Below are 15,420 nucleotides of genomic sequence, written 5' to 3'. Positions count from 1 at the left end.
TATCTCTTCATATTGACTCACAATCTCTTTTGTTTAACAATTCTAGTTTTATTTTGCTGCTCTATGATCCACAAATGTTGTCAATACTTCATAGTGCTGTTATGCACTCAAGATATCTTGGGTGTCCACCTTTTTGTGTTATTGCATGTTTACCCACCCTCTAATCTCATAAAGGTTATGGCTTTTTGTAAGCTGGCATCACCCTTTTAATATAAAGGCTGTTTTTTGTTAAAAAATGAGCATGATTTTCTGCTTATATTAAAGCCAAAAAGAGATTATCACACTTTATCTTTTTATTGCAAAAAACGAAAAAAAACATATAGCCAAAATCAAAATAAATGCAAAGTTGGACATACAGAGCAGATAAAATTCCAGATACCTCTCACCATTCTCAGATACACAGAAAGATACCTCAAATGGGCTCCATCAAGTTTATTTCAAAAATGCAAAAAATTGCATTTTAAATTTTCTCATTGTCAAGAGTTCTTGTGGAAGAATTACTGAAGCTATGCAAGTTTTTGCAAGGCAGCTCACAGAGAAGAAAGAATACTTGATAGGGCTTCATCTATAAAACAAAAGCAATGGAAAGAAAATCATCTAGCTATGCAAGAGTGCAAAATCCAATCTACTCTGCCCATTTTAACTTCCAACATCACTTCTGTAGTCCGAAACTGTATATCTATTTCTTGTATGCTCAGTAAGCCACTAAACGAATTCAGTGCTGTAGTCAAGTCCAAACAGCATTTCCCTCCTCCTTTCACTAGTCATCCGATAACTCAGTCTTTGGCACAAAGATTGAACTTGGTTGTCCCCTTCAACATCAAATTCACGAACACAACGCCTTTTGATTTTCCAAAGAGTATCTTTTGATGGTGTGTAACCAGCGGTCATCTACACATATCATTTCAAAACTTTGTATTAATTATATATTATATTCTAATAACCAATCATGGACATCAAAGTAAATTAAAAAACAACTTGGATCTATTAAGCTACACCACATACCATGTCATTGACCACTGCCAAAGCAGATTTTGTATCTCGATTAAAAACATGGGCATCGACCAGTAGGGAATATGACTTCTCATTTGGCTTGACACCCAAGCTTGTCATGTGTGCAAATACATTTGTTGCTTCGAATGTCTACATCATGGCAATAATAAAACATTAAAGTGTGTTTGGAAACAAAATAGGTTAATCAGAATACACTTGATCTAGATTACTGCATTTGCAAGAGCTGAGAGACTGATATTAAGGTGCATGCTGCACACTGCTGTCTCAAAACACATGAATCATTTACTATTACAAACTAAATATATACTTGCCTCATTGTTTTGATTTTATAAATTTATGATCAAAATGTAAGAATGTATTGCATATTCTGTTTGATTTGCAAAACCAAACCTTATGAATTAATTTGTCATTATAAATCCATTGCAGGAAAAACCAGGTAATGCTAAATGAAAAAAATACTCAAAGATCAAATGGCTAATAATGTTTTATAAACTACTCAATTTCTTCTGCTAATTGTTTTCTCTGTAATTGAATTTTCCTACCACAGCAATTGGCGTAGTGTGTTGGAATTGCAGATCGATATGCTTAAATTATTAGTTCCATATTGTCTCCAAAATGAAATGCAGAAAACATTGTAGAACATCTGTACATGTTTTTAGTTTTTTGAATAAAGAAGTATCCAGACACAAACAAAGAGCATATATTTGCACTAGAAATTTAGTTTGTTATTAAAAAAACGTGCAAGCATCCATGGAACAACACTAACATATATATTAGCTAGGAAAGGCATAAAACCAGAGAAAAAAGGCGCCACGCAGACACATGAGATTGAGGTCTGCAGCCTGCCATAGCCAAAAAGGACGAGTAAAATAGAAATTAAGAGGGTACATAGCTGTGACTTAAAAACTCATCACAATCAAATGTAACAGGAATTTTGGACAGCTTTACATGGATGAAGATTCATGAAATATTAGGTGAAGCATCAGTTTAAAAAAAAAACATGCACACATAAAATTCAAGTACTTGAATTCAGTCGCTTACAATAGGAAATCATTTGAATTGAGCTAAGCCATGTTGCAATGCAAATAATAAAATAGAGACTCAAACTTTTATTGCAAGACAAAGAACTTTAGAAACAGGGTCTTGTTCCCAGCAACAGGCATACTAATTATATTGTTCACTGCCAGACAAATTCCATGGGTTCGTCCACATATGCATAGCCAGTAAGCTTTTAATAATGATCTTATAGCATGCATTCATGCAATATACATCTACTGCTAGGGAATCCAACAATTTGTTGTACCTTCATAATATATGAAGTAATGTAATTCAACACCAATATTTACACTGCTTAGACCCTATGTATATAATCAGTCATCAACCAAACAAACCTTTTACAAGTAATATTACTGGCTCCATATTGTTTGCATAAATGGACATTAAAATGATATGAAGCAGGATATAAATCTCCCATGAACATGCTTCAGAATTCTTGTCTTTTCCAGCTTACTGATGCATATACCTGCCCACAAGAGTGTTGGCCATCTCACTAACAGTATTAGGTCAACACCTTACCACAGTAATGAACCCAGCCTCCTACACGAGACAAGTTGAAAAGAAAAAATCAAATAAATACATCTCTTGCCATTACAAATTGTTCCCCTTAACAATACGTGCACACACAGAACAATACTAAGTTCAAAGAGACCTGGAAAATGCTGATGAAATAACCATATAGGCTAGGATAAAGGACAGTCACTAAAACATTCACATAGACACTTGCCCCTTCACACTCTTCTATGTTCTAGTTCACTAATTTAGGATCCAACCAACTTATCTGATACCCTTTCCAAATAGTAAGTATATCTGACGAATTATTGGCCCTGAAATGTAATGATGACCTGAAGTTAATCTGACACACCATTCAATATTCAATTAATGAAAAAAGACAAAAGGAAAAAAGAGACAATAGCAGACATGAGTCAATTGGATTTATTACAGCCAAAAAAAACTTTAGCATGGGCAAAACAATCAAACAGCATTCATTATAGTCAAAATTTGAGTCAGCCAGTTCAAGTTCAGCTTCAAATATAGCAACAACAAAATTCAAAAAATGTTTATCAATCCAAATAAGAGTCTCAAGTTCAGCTTCAAATACAGCAACAACAAAATTCAAAAAATGTTTATCAATCCAAAAAAGAGTCTCATATAATTGGGCTTAGAAATATGTAAACTTTTGTATAGCTTCATTATTCCAGTTGAATATAGATATAGAAACAACCACCGCTTGAAAAGCATGTCAAAAAACTATTGATGGGCTTTGCATTGATCACCACATAATAATAACATGATTTATTAACCCTGACAACTCTGCATCTGCTTGACTTTTCCATCCCTGTTTTCTAGGCAATAGAAATGGTATGTCCCATAAATATTCAATTGTCATTATCCTTTTATCCTAAAAAGCATTAACTAATATTAAGTACCCATTTAAAGCTATTCAAACACGTAAAATTTGTTATTTATTTCTTTTGATAAACGAGGGTATTTTAGCAGATCAAATTTGAATGGCCTGTCTGTTCCTATGCCCACTAAACTAGAACTGACAACCATTTTGTATTGATTCATGTTAATTTTAAAATTTTGAAATATAACTTTAGGGCACGCTAGAAATTTATTAAAGAAATACAACCTATAATACATTTTAAAGTAATATAAACTATTTTACCCTGAGTTTCTGGGATGGGGGGGACGGGGAAATGGGTTTTTGGGGTGGTTTTTCCCCGGAACAGGGGACGGCAGTGTGTGTGTGTGTGTGTGTGTGTGTGTGTGTGTGTGTGTGTGTGTGTCTGGTATGTGCGTGCTTGTGCGTTTGTGTGTGTGTGTGTGTTTGAAATTTATATAACATTGTAACACTAACTCAATGGCAGAGATGAGAATATCTACAATAAATTAGCCATCTTTTACTTGGCCCTCACAATCCACAGCTTTCAAAAACATTGCCCCTTTAGGGGACACCGCTATGACATTGATCAAGGGACGATTTTTAGAATCTTTCCATCCATCTGATACACCTGTCTCAGCCCATGAGTCCCTTATGGGTTTCAATGCATCTCCAACCCCCTTCACCTCTTTCTCCAATAATGTTCCACGTACCTTCTCATAACCTGGGCCCTTATACCCTCTTGGAGCTTCATTAACACTTTTCAACATTTGCTTCCAATATGAGGAGGGAACAACATTGAAAGCCAACCCAATTGCATATATGCACCTTGCTACATCTTGGAAAGCAATATCTCAACTCTCATTTTGAAATGCGGTTTCTAAAGGCCGCTTTGTTCTTTTGCGTGTCAAGGGTGCTTCACTTTGAGGTTCAACTGTGGAAAAGAAGGGGTGGTTTTCTACTACAACACCGGGATTACATGGGGCTTGCATTCCCCTTGTTTTCTTTGGTGCGGTTTGATTCAATCTGTGGGCTTCTCTCTCTTCTGCCTCCTCATGCTCCCTAATATATTTCATCACCGTCTCATCTGGTATAGGTTTACCATCTTTCCCAGGACATTTTTTGATGCCTCTTCCTTTTATACCACACAAATGGCCTACCGCCCGATAAAATGAACTATTACGTTCTATACCACATCCTTGGCATCTCAAACGGAATCCCCCACCTCCTAGAAGTGGTCTTATAATGTCAACATAATTCCATAGGGGAGAATTTGGATCATTTCTTTGTTTTGATCGTTCATTTGTGCCAATGGAGGAAGACATAGATGCCATTCTAGTTCCTATGGCAAAAAAAATATGAACATATTCAAAATCAAAAACAAAAACAAAATAATGAAAAAAAATTAATGTTTCATGTTTGACAATTTGTGAAACAAAAATAGTTGAAAAAAATGTTCAAAAACCTATCTCTTGCTGCCAATGGGAGCTTGCAAATGTCTGGAAATGATGCTGCAACACTTGTTGAAGCTTCAAAATTCAGTCTTCAACTCCTATTTGATCTTGGAAGCCAAATTTTGTTCACCCTTTCTTCAACTTGCTAGCCAAAAAATTTTGCTTGCAACACAAATGAGGAGAAATAAGCCAAGTTTATGTTTTAGAAGTCACTTTTAGTGTTTATTTTCACTTTCTCACTAGTGGATTTCAAAAAAAAATTAATTTTGCACATAAAATGTCTTTTGGGTTGGTCAACCGCCCGGGTTCGACCTGGGTCCACCCGAGTTCAACTTGGTTCAAACTAGGTCCGCCTGGGTTCAACTTGGCTTGAACCTGGCTTGTGGAAAGCAGACCCTGTCCGAACCACAGCCGAACCAGACCCGAACCCAGGACCCGGACCAGACGAGGACCAAGGGTCTGAGGGGGCAAACCCAATAAGCTAGTTTAAAAAACGAGAAAGCTTGGAAAAATCTTAAAAACTAGAAAACTGTAAAAATATACTTACCATGATTGATGAACCTCCTTGGTGCAAGCTAATTGTTTTCATGGCACTAAGCACACTTTACACCTTTGCAATATTTTACCCCACAAAAAATAGCATGTTTTTACTTTTAAGAATGAAAAATGATACATTGGAATGACAACATATATTTGTCTTTTGTGTTAATGAAATGAAAGTTTTTGAGGCACTATTGTGACGTATTCACACATCGCCCCATTGCAAATGGAGACCCCTACTTTTTAAACTTTCTGGGGTTTGCTTTCTAGGTTTTTAGGGTTTTGTCTGATAGCCTTTGCATTTTGAGTGTCACCAGGGGGATCACTAGGATGGCAAGCTCTACTTGAGCTAGGGGGAGTCAGCATGTGCTCCAAGTTAGGGTTTCTTTGAAAGTCTCCCTTAGGCCTAGTCTTGCTCTTGTTGCTAATAGTGTCTTGTTTGAGTTTCAGGAGGTCAATGAAGCTTGGTGAGTGAATATCATCTTTGAAGATCTGAGTTAGGTCAAATTGGTGAGTGATGAAGTCTGGAATGTCATCCTGATCCTGAAATTTGACTAAGTCTGGAAAATTGAAGAATCCTCCAAAAACTAGATTTTGCATTATAACTCCTGGAGGTCCGAAACCACTCTCAAACATCCTGACAATATATATGGAATGTAACTTAAAGTATAAGAAAGAAGAAAGATGTTCTTATACTTAAATGTTATATTCCATATATGAATCCTGACAGAGAGACCAAAATGCCAAATTTCGCTCTGACCCTTCTAAAGGGTCCAAAGCGAATTTCAATTTCGTTCCTGGCCCTTCCAAAGGGTCCAGAGCGAAATTCATATGAGACCCTTTTTTCTTCACAAAATCTTGAAGTGAATGCTAACTTGGACTGGAGGATGATCAGGAGGGGCCTAATAAGTTATATCCAAGCCAAAGAAGGGAGGAAAAACGTGAAAATGAGCCTAAAATGAGAATTTCGCTCCCGACCCTTCCAAAGGGTCCAGAGCGAAATTCACTTTTCCTCTATTTTGCTCTTTGATATGGCCAAGTTTTGGATTTTTGAGGCATGGTTGAGGAGGCTTTGATGCATATTTGCCTTTGAGAAGAGGTTTGAGGCAATGAAGTGGTAGAGATCAACCCAAAAGGAGAATTTCGCTCCTGACCCTTCCAAAGCGTCCAGAGCGAAATTCCCTATAGGTCCAGTCCTTGGCCTAGGTCCAGAGCGAAATCCTCAGTTTGACCCCCTATCTTGCCTAAAATGATGAAAACGACCTTGTTTTGAGCTAAAAGGATGGCAGATGGATTTGATTATTGTGAGGAAAAGTGAGTTTGATCAGGCTTGAAGGCAAAGAGAAGCAATGGAGTGTGAAATCAACCTTAATCAAGAAGTTCGCTTCTGACCCTTCCAAAGGGTCCAGAGCGAAATTCCAAGAACACACCCATTTCTTCCTTGTTTGGACCAAGATCTTAGTTCCTTGGGAGTATTTGGAAGTAAATCAACATGTTTTGCCCTAGGAAGTGAATGAGGGCGAAGGGAATGAAGAATCAAGCCTCAATCTTGAATTTCACTCCTGACCCTTCCAAAGGGTCCAGAGCGAAATTCTTGAAGGACACCTATTTCCCTTTCAAAACAAGCCAAGTTCTTGGTTTTTATGGCATAGATAGGTGTGGAGTGACGTGTCCTTGCCTTTTGAGGTGGTTTGGAGTTGAAAGAATGAAGAAATGTGCTCAAAACTAGAATTTCGCTCTTGACCCTTCCAAACGGTCCAGAGCGAAATTCCTAAAATCCACCTTTTCCTTTCATTTTTGTGTCAAGCTAAGTGTGGATCAAGGTAGATTGAGCTTGGAGGGACCCCTAGGCATGCCTTGGAATGGATTGTGGCCACCAATGACCAAGATTTTGAGCTAGGACAAGGATTTCACTCCTAACCCTTCCAAAGGGTCCAGGGCGAAATCCTAAATAGGTCCTATCCCTGGCCATGATTTTTAGCGAAATTCTCCTTTCTAGCCATTTTGAGGGTAAAGCAAGTGTTGCATGTATGGGAGAGGGATCCAAAGATGAGAGTCCAAGTATAGAGAGTGAAAAGGATAGACCTTGGTGAAGGAAAACAAGCAAGTCAAGAATTTTGCTCCTGACCCTTCCAAAGGGTCCAAAGCGAAATTCTCAATTTCACCTAATTTGCTCATGATGAAGGTCAAGTTGTGGATTCCTAGGCTTTGGTGAAGAGAAGAATAGCGTATGCTTGCCTTGGAAGGCATTTTGGAGTAGAGACATGATAGAATTTGTCCTAAAATGCAAATTTCGCTTCTGACCCTTCCAAAGGGTCCAGAGCGAAATCCTTAAAAAACTCCATTTTGCTCCAATTTTGCATCAAACTTGGTGTTGGTTGATATTGAGGGCATCCATAGACATGTATCTGAGCAAGTATGGTCACAAAGTGAGAAGAATTTGAGCCAAGAATGCAAATTTCGCTCCTGACCCTTCCAAAGGGTCCAGAGCGAAATTCTAAATAGGTCATGTCTTTGGCCTAGGTCCAAAGCGAAATCCTCTTTTTGGTCTTTTTGGGGGTCAAATCAATGATATCTTCAGGAGAAAGCAATTCAACGGTCAAGAGAAGTTCAAGGCAGGGAGATGATGAAATTTGAGCTAAAATGCAAATTTCGCTCTTGACCCATCCAAAGGGTCCAGAGCGAAATTTTTATAGGGCCTGTCCTTGGAGAGGATATTGAGCGAAATTCCATTTTGATGTCTTCTCATTAATGATTTAAGGTGGAAAATGCTATGTTGAAATGAATATGTTATATGTGCTTAATCATCCTTTGGTTTATTTTGTAGATGAAAGAAGATCAAGCCTGGACAAGGACGACCTATTCCAGTCCATCCTCATCAAGGACATTCCAAAAGCACAAAGATGGACTCAAGGTGTTTTGAAACGTTGGAAAACTATAGGTGTTCAAGAAGTTGCCAAAACCTTCACTTCGCCACGCTAAGGAACCACATGATGACAAAGAAAGGCTTTGCCAGCACTTCAAGGCGAGATATGCTACTGGAGAAGGAAGACTTGACAATAAGGAAGCCTCATCAAGCAAAGGAAGTACATCATTCATCACGTCAGAGACGGAAAAGGATCAACCAAGTCACAAGCGTTAGACAAGGTGGCATCCCAGTCATCATTCCTCCGATCGGATTGGTCCACCTCAGCATGACCAGATTCAACGTACCTAATTTATTGTAGGCGGCACAAACTTCGGTGTACCTACCCCTACTTCCTATTGGTCCTCGCTCCGGGAATGTAATTTTCTAATTGGCTAAGGAAGTTTTTTGTAACAAACCCTAATTAGGGTTTCTATCTTGTAATCCTAGCCATTGGTTCTAAGTCAATTAGAGTCGTCTATTTGTAAAGGGTTCTCTATATAAAGCCCTAGCTCCTCATTTGTAAAGGTTAATAGGGAACAGTCTGAGAGTAGGAAATAGTTAGAGTAGAGTAGAAAGAGAAGGCTTTGATTGTTGCAAAAGACTTGTAAACTTCATTGAAGAAATGGTGAATTCTATGGGTCGATTCAACAATTTGCATGGTCTCTATACTTCTCAAATTTGATTTCATGTTATTAGGTGAATGGAAGAAATTTGTATGATCAATGGTAAAATTCGTATATCCATACTACTAGCGGTTTATTGATTGTAGACTTGCCTTGCGTAGTCAACTGGAATCACTCAGCTTAAGCTTAAACTCAATTATCGTTTCTTCATTGACATACATCAACTTGACGATGTCCATGCTTGTAGCGGTGATCTAAACATCATAAAGCTTTCCTCAGAAGATCGCACTAATCTTGTGGAGATGATCCTAGGATGTCAAAGCAAGACTTAGTTAGAATTTCATCAAAGGTCATTCATTGCTCTTACGTTCTTAGTGTTAGAAATAGATCCCGTTCCAACCCTTATCCTTTTTCCTTTTTTCAAAATCAAGGGTCGATGAAATTCCACGTTCTAGTAATATCCAAAGCAAATCAGACGTTCAGGTCGTCGAAAGTAAGTCCCCTTGTGATTCCAGCAAAATCACATCGTACCGCAAAGAGCTTATCCACACGTAGAGAACCTACATATCAAAACCTTGGAGTTACTCTGACTGATCCTTCAGCGAGATCTTCAGCAATCGGGAAACTTTGTTCAAGAGAGGATAAGGTACCTTTAGGTATTTTATTCCATGTTTGGTCGTGTACAGAAGACACATCAACAGGCACTTAGATCAATAAGGCTTTTAAATGTCATTTTATGTAGGTTTAGTACTGAAAAAAGTGTTTGTTTGTTTTTTTTTCTTTGTAGGTTGCTGCTAGAATCAAGGGATGGCCCGACTACATCAGTTGTTCCGAAGCCGCCTGAGTTGTGCCCTAGCCAAACCTAGGCCAAAAAGAAACTAAATTACACATGGCATAATGGCCAAGGCACAAAGTCAACAAATTGATAAATAATTGAGTATCAAAACATTAGGACTTGCAAGGTGTATAACACACCTAATCCCAACAATAATAAACTGTGGTGTCCAACTAATGGTGGTCTAATTGCAATTGGGTATTTTTGTATGTCCAAAGCCCCAAGTTCAAATCTCAGTCCATGATAAGGCAGCTTACCACCCAATGTACTCCTTGTTAATGAAGCACCTAGATAATGCAATTTAAATTTAGATGCATTTAATGTGTTTTAACTTCCATACTTCAATTCAACATCATGTACGAGATGCACCCAAAGATGTTGCTAGGTACCTATTGATGTGTGTTTTATGCACATAACATTACAGAATAAAATACCAAGGTAATTTACCATCTCTTGAACAAAATCACCTCAAATGCTAAGGATAAGATCAACTAAAATGATTCCAAGGTTTCTACATGTCAGGTCTTGACGAGTGGGTAACTCAATGGTCAATGTGAATTGTTGTGTTCACTTGGGGACTTACGCAAATGTTAGGATTATCTTCTTCGATCATGAAAATGCGGAATATGTGTACTAACAACTTAGGATTTAACAATATAGCTATGGACTTAATTCTTACTAAAAAAATGGGCAAAAGGAATAGGGTTCAGGAAATCTATTCTAGGCCTAGGAATGTAGGAAATGATGAACAAATCTAGTGGAATCAAACTAGGCAAGGTCTCACAAACAGGTATTGACACGAGCTACTTAAGGATTTTCAGACTATTACCATCACACATTGACACCATCCAAGTTGATGCTCGTCTTGTCAAAGGTTGCATAATAATTGAAGTTAAGCTTACTCAAATTTCCAATTGACCACACAAGGCGCACTTACCAGCCGCAAGAAGGCTAGTGGTATGGATTAAGGATTCCACACAAATATATTCAACAAATCTTTCACTAAATCTAGCATACATGAAAATAAATTATAAACTAAAATTCTAATCTAACTTGGAGGAATTGAGAACCATGAATGCAAAGACAACATTTGAAGAGCAAAATCACCAACAATTGAACAATGATTTAGATTCAAATAGCTATAGCATACACCAACAATTCTACAAAAACTCTCTTACAAATGAGAGACAAGGAGGTATATATAGAGTCTCTTACAAAATGGATGGCCAAGATTGATACAAGATCAACGGCCAAGATCATGTCAACAAAACCCTAGAATTGCCCTAATTAGGGTTTACATCAAAAATGGCGCCACCAACATATGGCCCAATAAAAAGATACCTAGTCATCAAATAGGTAATCTTCTAGAAGATTCCTCCCTGCATCTCTCTCTCCTAGCATACTCCAAGAATCTGGCCAATACTGAATCTAACTCCTCCATGGAAATGCTAGGCAAGGTATCCTGCTGCAAATCAATCACGTCCAGTGAATCCAAGCAAGCGTCCAAAAAGTTCTCCCAATCTAGCATGAGCTTCTGCAAACTATGAACATGAATCAACAAAGAGACCAAGTCGTCTACCTGACTCTTCTTCAAAGAGTCCAACTGGCAAAAATACATAAATTTCATCTTGTCTCTTAATTCGGCTAAGTGTAAACCACTAGCATCACTAACATCAACACCCAATAATTCCTCAATTGAGGCAAGGATTTTCATCTAAATGTCTTGAATCAATTCCTCCATCTCCATACAACTCAGCTAGGCGTTCTCATAAGTTGATCTCTTCACGGCCAATGAACAATACCAGCCATGGAAATCGTATCTGTCTCCACTGTGCACAATGTTCTCGCTGACCGGGGTGGAATTAGGAATCTTCTTCAAAGCCTTGAGGCGTGGAATAGTCTTCTCTTGAATAGGCTGGAATTCTTCCCAAACTCCCTCCAAATACTGGATTCTAAACACGAGCCCAGTTGTCCTATCATATGCCTAGACAAACTAAGTAAGGAAATCATCTGCCTACTTTCTTGCACTCTCAATCCACTTTTCCACCTCAAAGAGTGTATCTCTCGCTACCTCATAGTATGAATGTATTCCATGGTCAACTGCAATAGGGGAAATAAGGGTGGGATTCTCATGCCTTATAACTCCAATATACTCTCTAAGTCTGATATTCTCTTCTCTATACTTTTCTTTCTCTTCAATTTCTCTATCTAACCTTGCGTCGATCGCCTTAAGGTTATCACCAACCTCCTGAAACTCTTACTCTCTTGATGTACGGCCAAAGGAAACTGAAGTAATCTGGAAATCCATAGGAGCAGCAATGTCCGTTGTCACGCTTGCAATAGGAACAGCAACCTGCGCAATCCGCATTCCTATCTCATCTCTAGCTATATGCGACAAAATCTCCACTCTCTTGGGTTATTTCTCCTTAGCACTCATAGCTAGGTAATCATCAATGTTATCAATAGGTTGTACCTCTATCATTTTCTTACTTTTCTCCATACTTGTCATCAGCCAATCAGGAATAGTGGCCATCTCCATGCCATCGTCGAGACACATCTCTTGATCAAGCCCTCTCAATGCCGAGATAACATCATCATCATCATCAGGATTATTCCTAGATAAATCGTATATCTCATTTCCCAAACTAACCTCCAAAAGGACAATAGGGGATCCTGGCTGATCGTCATTCTCATTTGGTGGTGCAGATGTCGTTGTGGCATGTAACTCCCGAATATTCTCTGGTAGTATCACTGTGTTGGAACATTGTTGGGTTTCCCTATTCTGCTCTGTTATGTCAATTACCTTAATTGATGAGACACTGAGAGGTGGTGAAGGAATGATAGGTGGAGGAATGACAGTCTTTTGTTTCTTCTTCTTCAGATCCTCAATCTTCTTTCCTCTGGCCTTGACTCCTCTTGGCGTGTTCTTCCTTCTCTTGGGAGCTTGACTCTCTTCGTCCGCATGAATCCTGACATCACTGATAGTCCTCTAATCATCTTCGGAAGCAGACTCTTTCGGCTTCATCTTTTCATAAGTGAAGGGAACACCCATATCAACTAACTTATTCATTTGACTATCTACCCATGCACAGGAAAAACTCAAGACCTCTCTCATCAACACATTCAGATCAATCTCTTCTGATTCTGACCAATTAGGCAATAAGATTGCCTTCATTTCATTCTCATACTGTGGATGCGTATGATCCTTGTCATCTAACCCCTGATCAGGAATGAGGAAAAGTCCACACTTCCTCATGAAATCCACTGACATTCTAGACCACATTCGTCTCTTCACTGCTTGCTCGTCCATTAGGTCGGCCCAATAATCTTCTCTGTCTATCTTGTGGATGAACTTCTCTCCCCTGATCCTTACAACTTTCTTATCTGGATCAAATCTTTCTCTTTTCTTGAAGGTTGCAAATTGATAGAATGCAAGCTCCTCACTTGCAGTGTTGGAGGCTAAGGCAAACTAGCAAACCTCCAATGTCTTCCCAACTAAAATAGGGAATGCTATGTCTGTCCTATGCTTCTCTCTTTGAATGGCATCAAACTCTAGAAGTTGTCTCACCACTTCCAACAAGATCATTCTGTCGGACGGATACCTAGGAAGCCTGTAGGGTTTGGATTGAAACCCATGAATCCTAAGGTACGTGAAAGTGGGAAACTGAATATACCACGATCCATATTTCTCTATTAGCTTTGTTGCCTCCTTGGACAATCTTCTGTGGATTTCGCCTTGCAACATCCGCGTGATGTACATTGTGAATACATCATTCACTCTCTTATAGTCTTCAATTCTATACATGTTCAGCTGGGGATAGCACTCATGACTCCTGAATTGTCCTTGCCCATTCCCGACTTCACCTCTGCATATCAATCCTTTGTATGAAACAAACCATGCAAGCAGGTATACCAGGTAGGAAGTCATGGCGAATGACTTGGACCGCTCTACATTCCTCAACTAAAAGTCCAGATTGTCACTTATGATCTTAGACCAATTTAACAATATCCCTCTAAGACAATCTTGGATGAAATAGAACATCCATCCATCGAATATTGCACCTGCGGCATCCCCATCACTCTGTTGAGCAGGAATACTAAGTCACTATACTCCTCTTTGAAGTTTGTGCACATGAGTGTCTTGGGAGCCTTGGAATGATGAAGCCTAGGCTCAATCATCCACTCTTTGTTTATCATACTCTTACACGCATCCATCTTCTTCGTGTACCGCTCTTTATATTCATCCTTAGTTGCATCCTTCATATCTGTTCCACGTGGAATTTCGAACACCTCAGCAATAGCATCCTCAACAAGGTAGGCAATAACAACGCCCTTAGGAGTTTTGATCATTCGCGAGCGAGGATCATAACATCGTGCACACTCCAGGATAAGCTCACTGCATTGTATGGATTGTGGAAATCCAGCGGCATGAAAAATACCACTCTTCATAATGTTTACATATGCTGGGGAAGGAATCTGATTTCCGACTCCGAACATCTGTTGTCGCATCAAGTTGAGGTTCAGGAAATGCATGTTTGTATCTGCGATCTCCTTCCATCTGGATGACAACTTGGATTCTGGATAGAATCCAGTCTCCAGTATCTTTTGTTGTTCTTTCCTTTCCTTAAATCCGGACTTCAACATCGCACCTATACGAAGCTTGAAGTTAGAACTTAGGAAAATAAATAATATTCTTAATAGAATTCCTGACTTTCTAAAGATTTTAAGCTAATTAGAGCATGAAGTCAAGAAAATAGTCCACACTCTTGGTAGATCTTGACAATTAGCTTTAAAATGTGACAACATTAGGGTATGAAAACCCTTTATGAAATTCATTAATACCTCCTTATACTTAGGAATTGTGTAAACTAAAGTGCAAAGGAGTATACCGGATCAACGGTGACTAAGGAAAGGTGTGAAAGGTTGTGTTTTCACACAAAATATGTCTAAGGACACCCTCCGTAGTCAACAATGGAGGTCAACAAAATCTGAAGACAACCTGAAAATTAAACTTTTAAAACATGTTGCAATCACCTAGATATGCATAAATTGATGAGAATCAACCTTCCAAGGCGAACATAAGAAAATTTGAGCATGTATGTAGGGATGGAAATGAAAACTTAGTCTGAAGACAAATCTGGAAATGAAGTTTTCAGACATACCAGCACCCTTAGGAATGATAAAATACTCGGAAATAAACTCTGGAATGAAGCAAGAATGCTTCGCAAGTGAAATCGCAAGGTAGGTAGGTGGCTGGAAAAATTTGTTTTCTGAGGACAGCCCCCCTACAATGGAGTTTCAGATCTGCAACAATGGAAGATAACTCTGAAAATTGATTGAGAATGCCTCCAATCAGCCCTTCGGATAAAATCGCTCAAGGCACAAAATAGCTGGGAACAAGATATAAGTCTAAAAATTGATTTTCCAGCCAGCTATGGAGGTCGAACCAGCTGCAACAATGGAGGATAAACTCAGATCTGCAACACATCAGCAAGTAGGGAGTGATGGCAGCCACCAAGTGTGAAGGGAATTCACGAAAATAATGGCACAAACACTTGCCAAATCAAAATCGTAATTTCCAGCTATGGCGCCATCATTGAAAA

At 38.7% G+C, this 15,420-nt stretch overlaps 1 protein-coding gene across 1 annotated transcript in view; it reads right to left on the bottom strand.

Annotated features, from left to right (window-relative positions):
- Positions 1–308: 308 nt before the first annotated feature.
- The window catches only part of LOC131047878 (pentatricopeptide repeat-containing protein At1g26460, mitochondrial), a 135,338-nt gene continuing 120,226 nt past the window's right edge, over positions 309–15,420 (bottom strand). Inside the window, exons 5-6 of the mRNA XM_057981686.2 lie at positions 1,006–1,143; positions 309–891 (exon numbers count right to left, since the gene is read on the bottom strand). Of these exons, the coding sequence (XP_057837669.1) occupies positions 706–891; positions 1,006–1,143 (324 nt within the window). The 3' untranslated portion in view covers positions 309–705. The remainder of the gene's footprint in view (positions 892–1,005; positions 1,144–15,420) is intronic.

This window comes from Cryptomeria japonica, chromosome 3 (assembly GCF_030272615.1).
Source record: "Cryptomeria japonica chromosome 3, Sugi_1.0, whole genome shotgun sequence".
Taxonomy (NCBI): Eukaryota; Viridiplantae; Streptophyta; class Pinopsida; order Cupressales; family Cupressaceae; genus Cryptomeria; species Cryptomeria japonica.
Note: the sequence above shows the minus strand (reverse complement) of the source record. Positions and strands in the feature narration are given on the sequence as shown.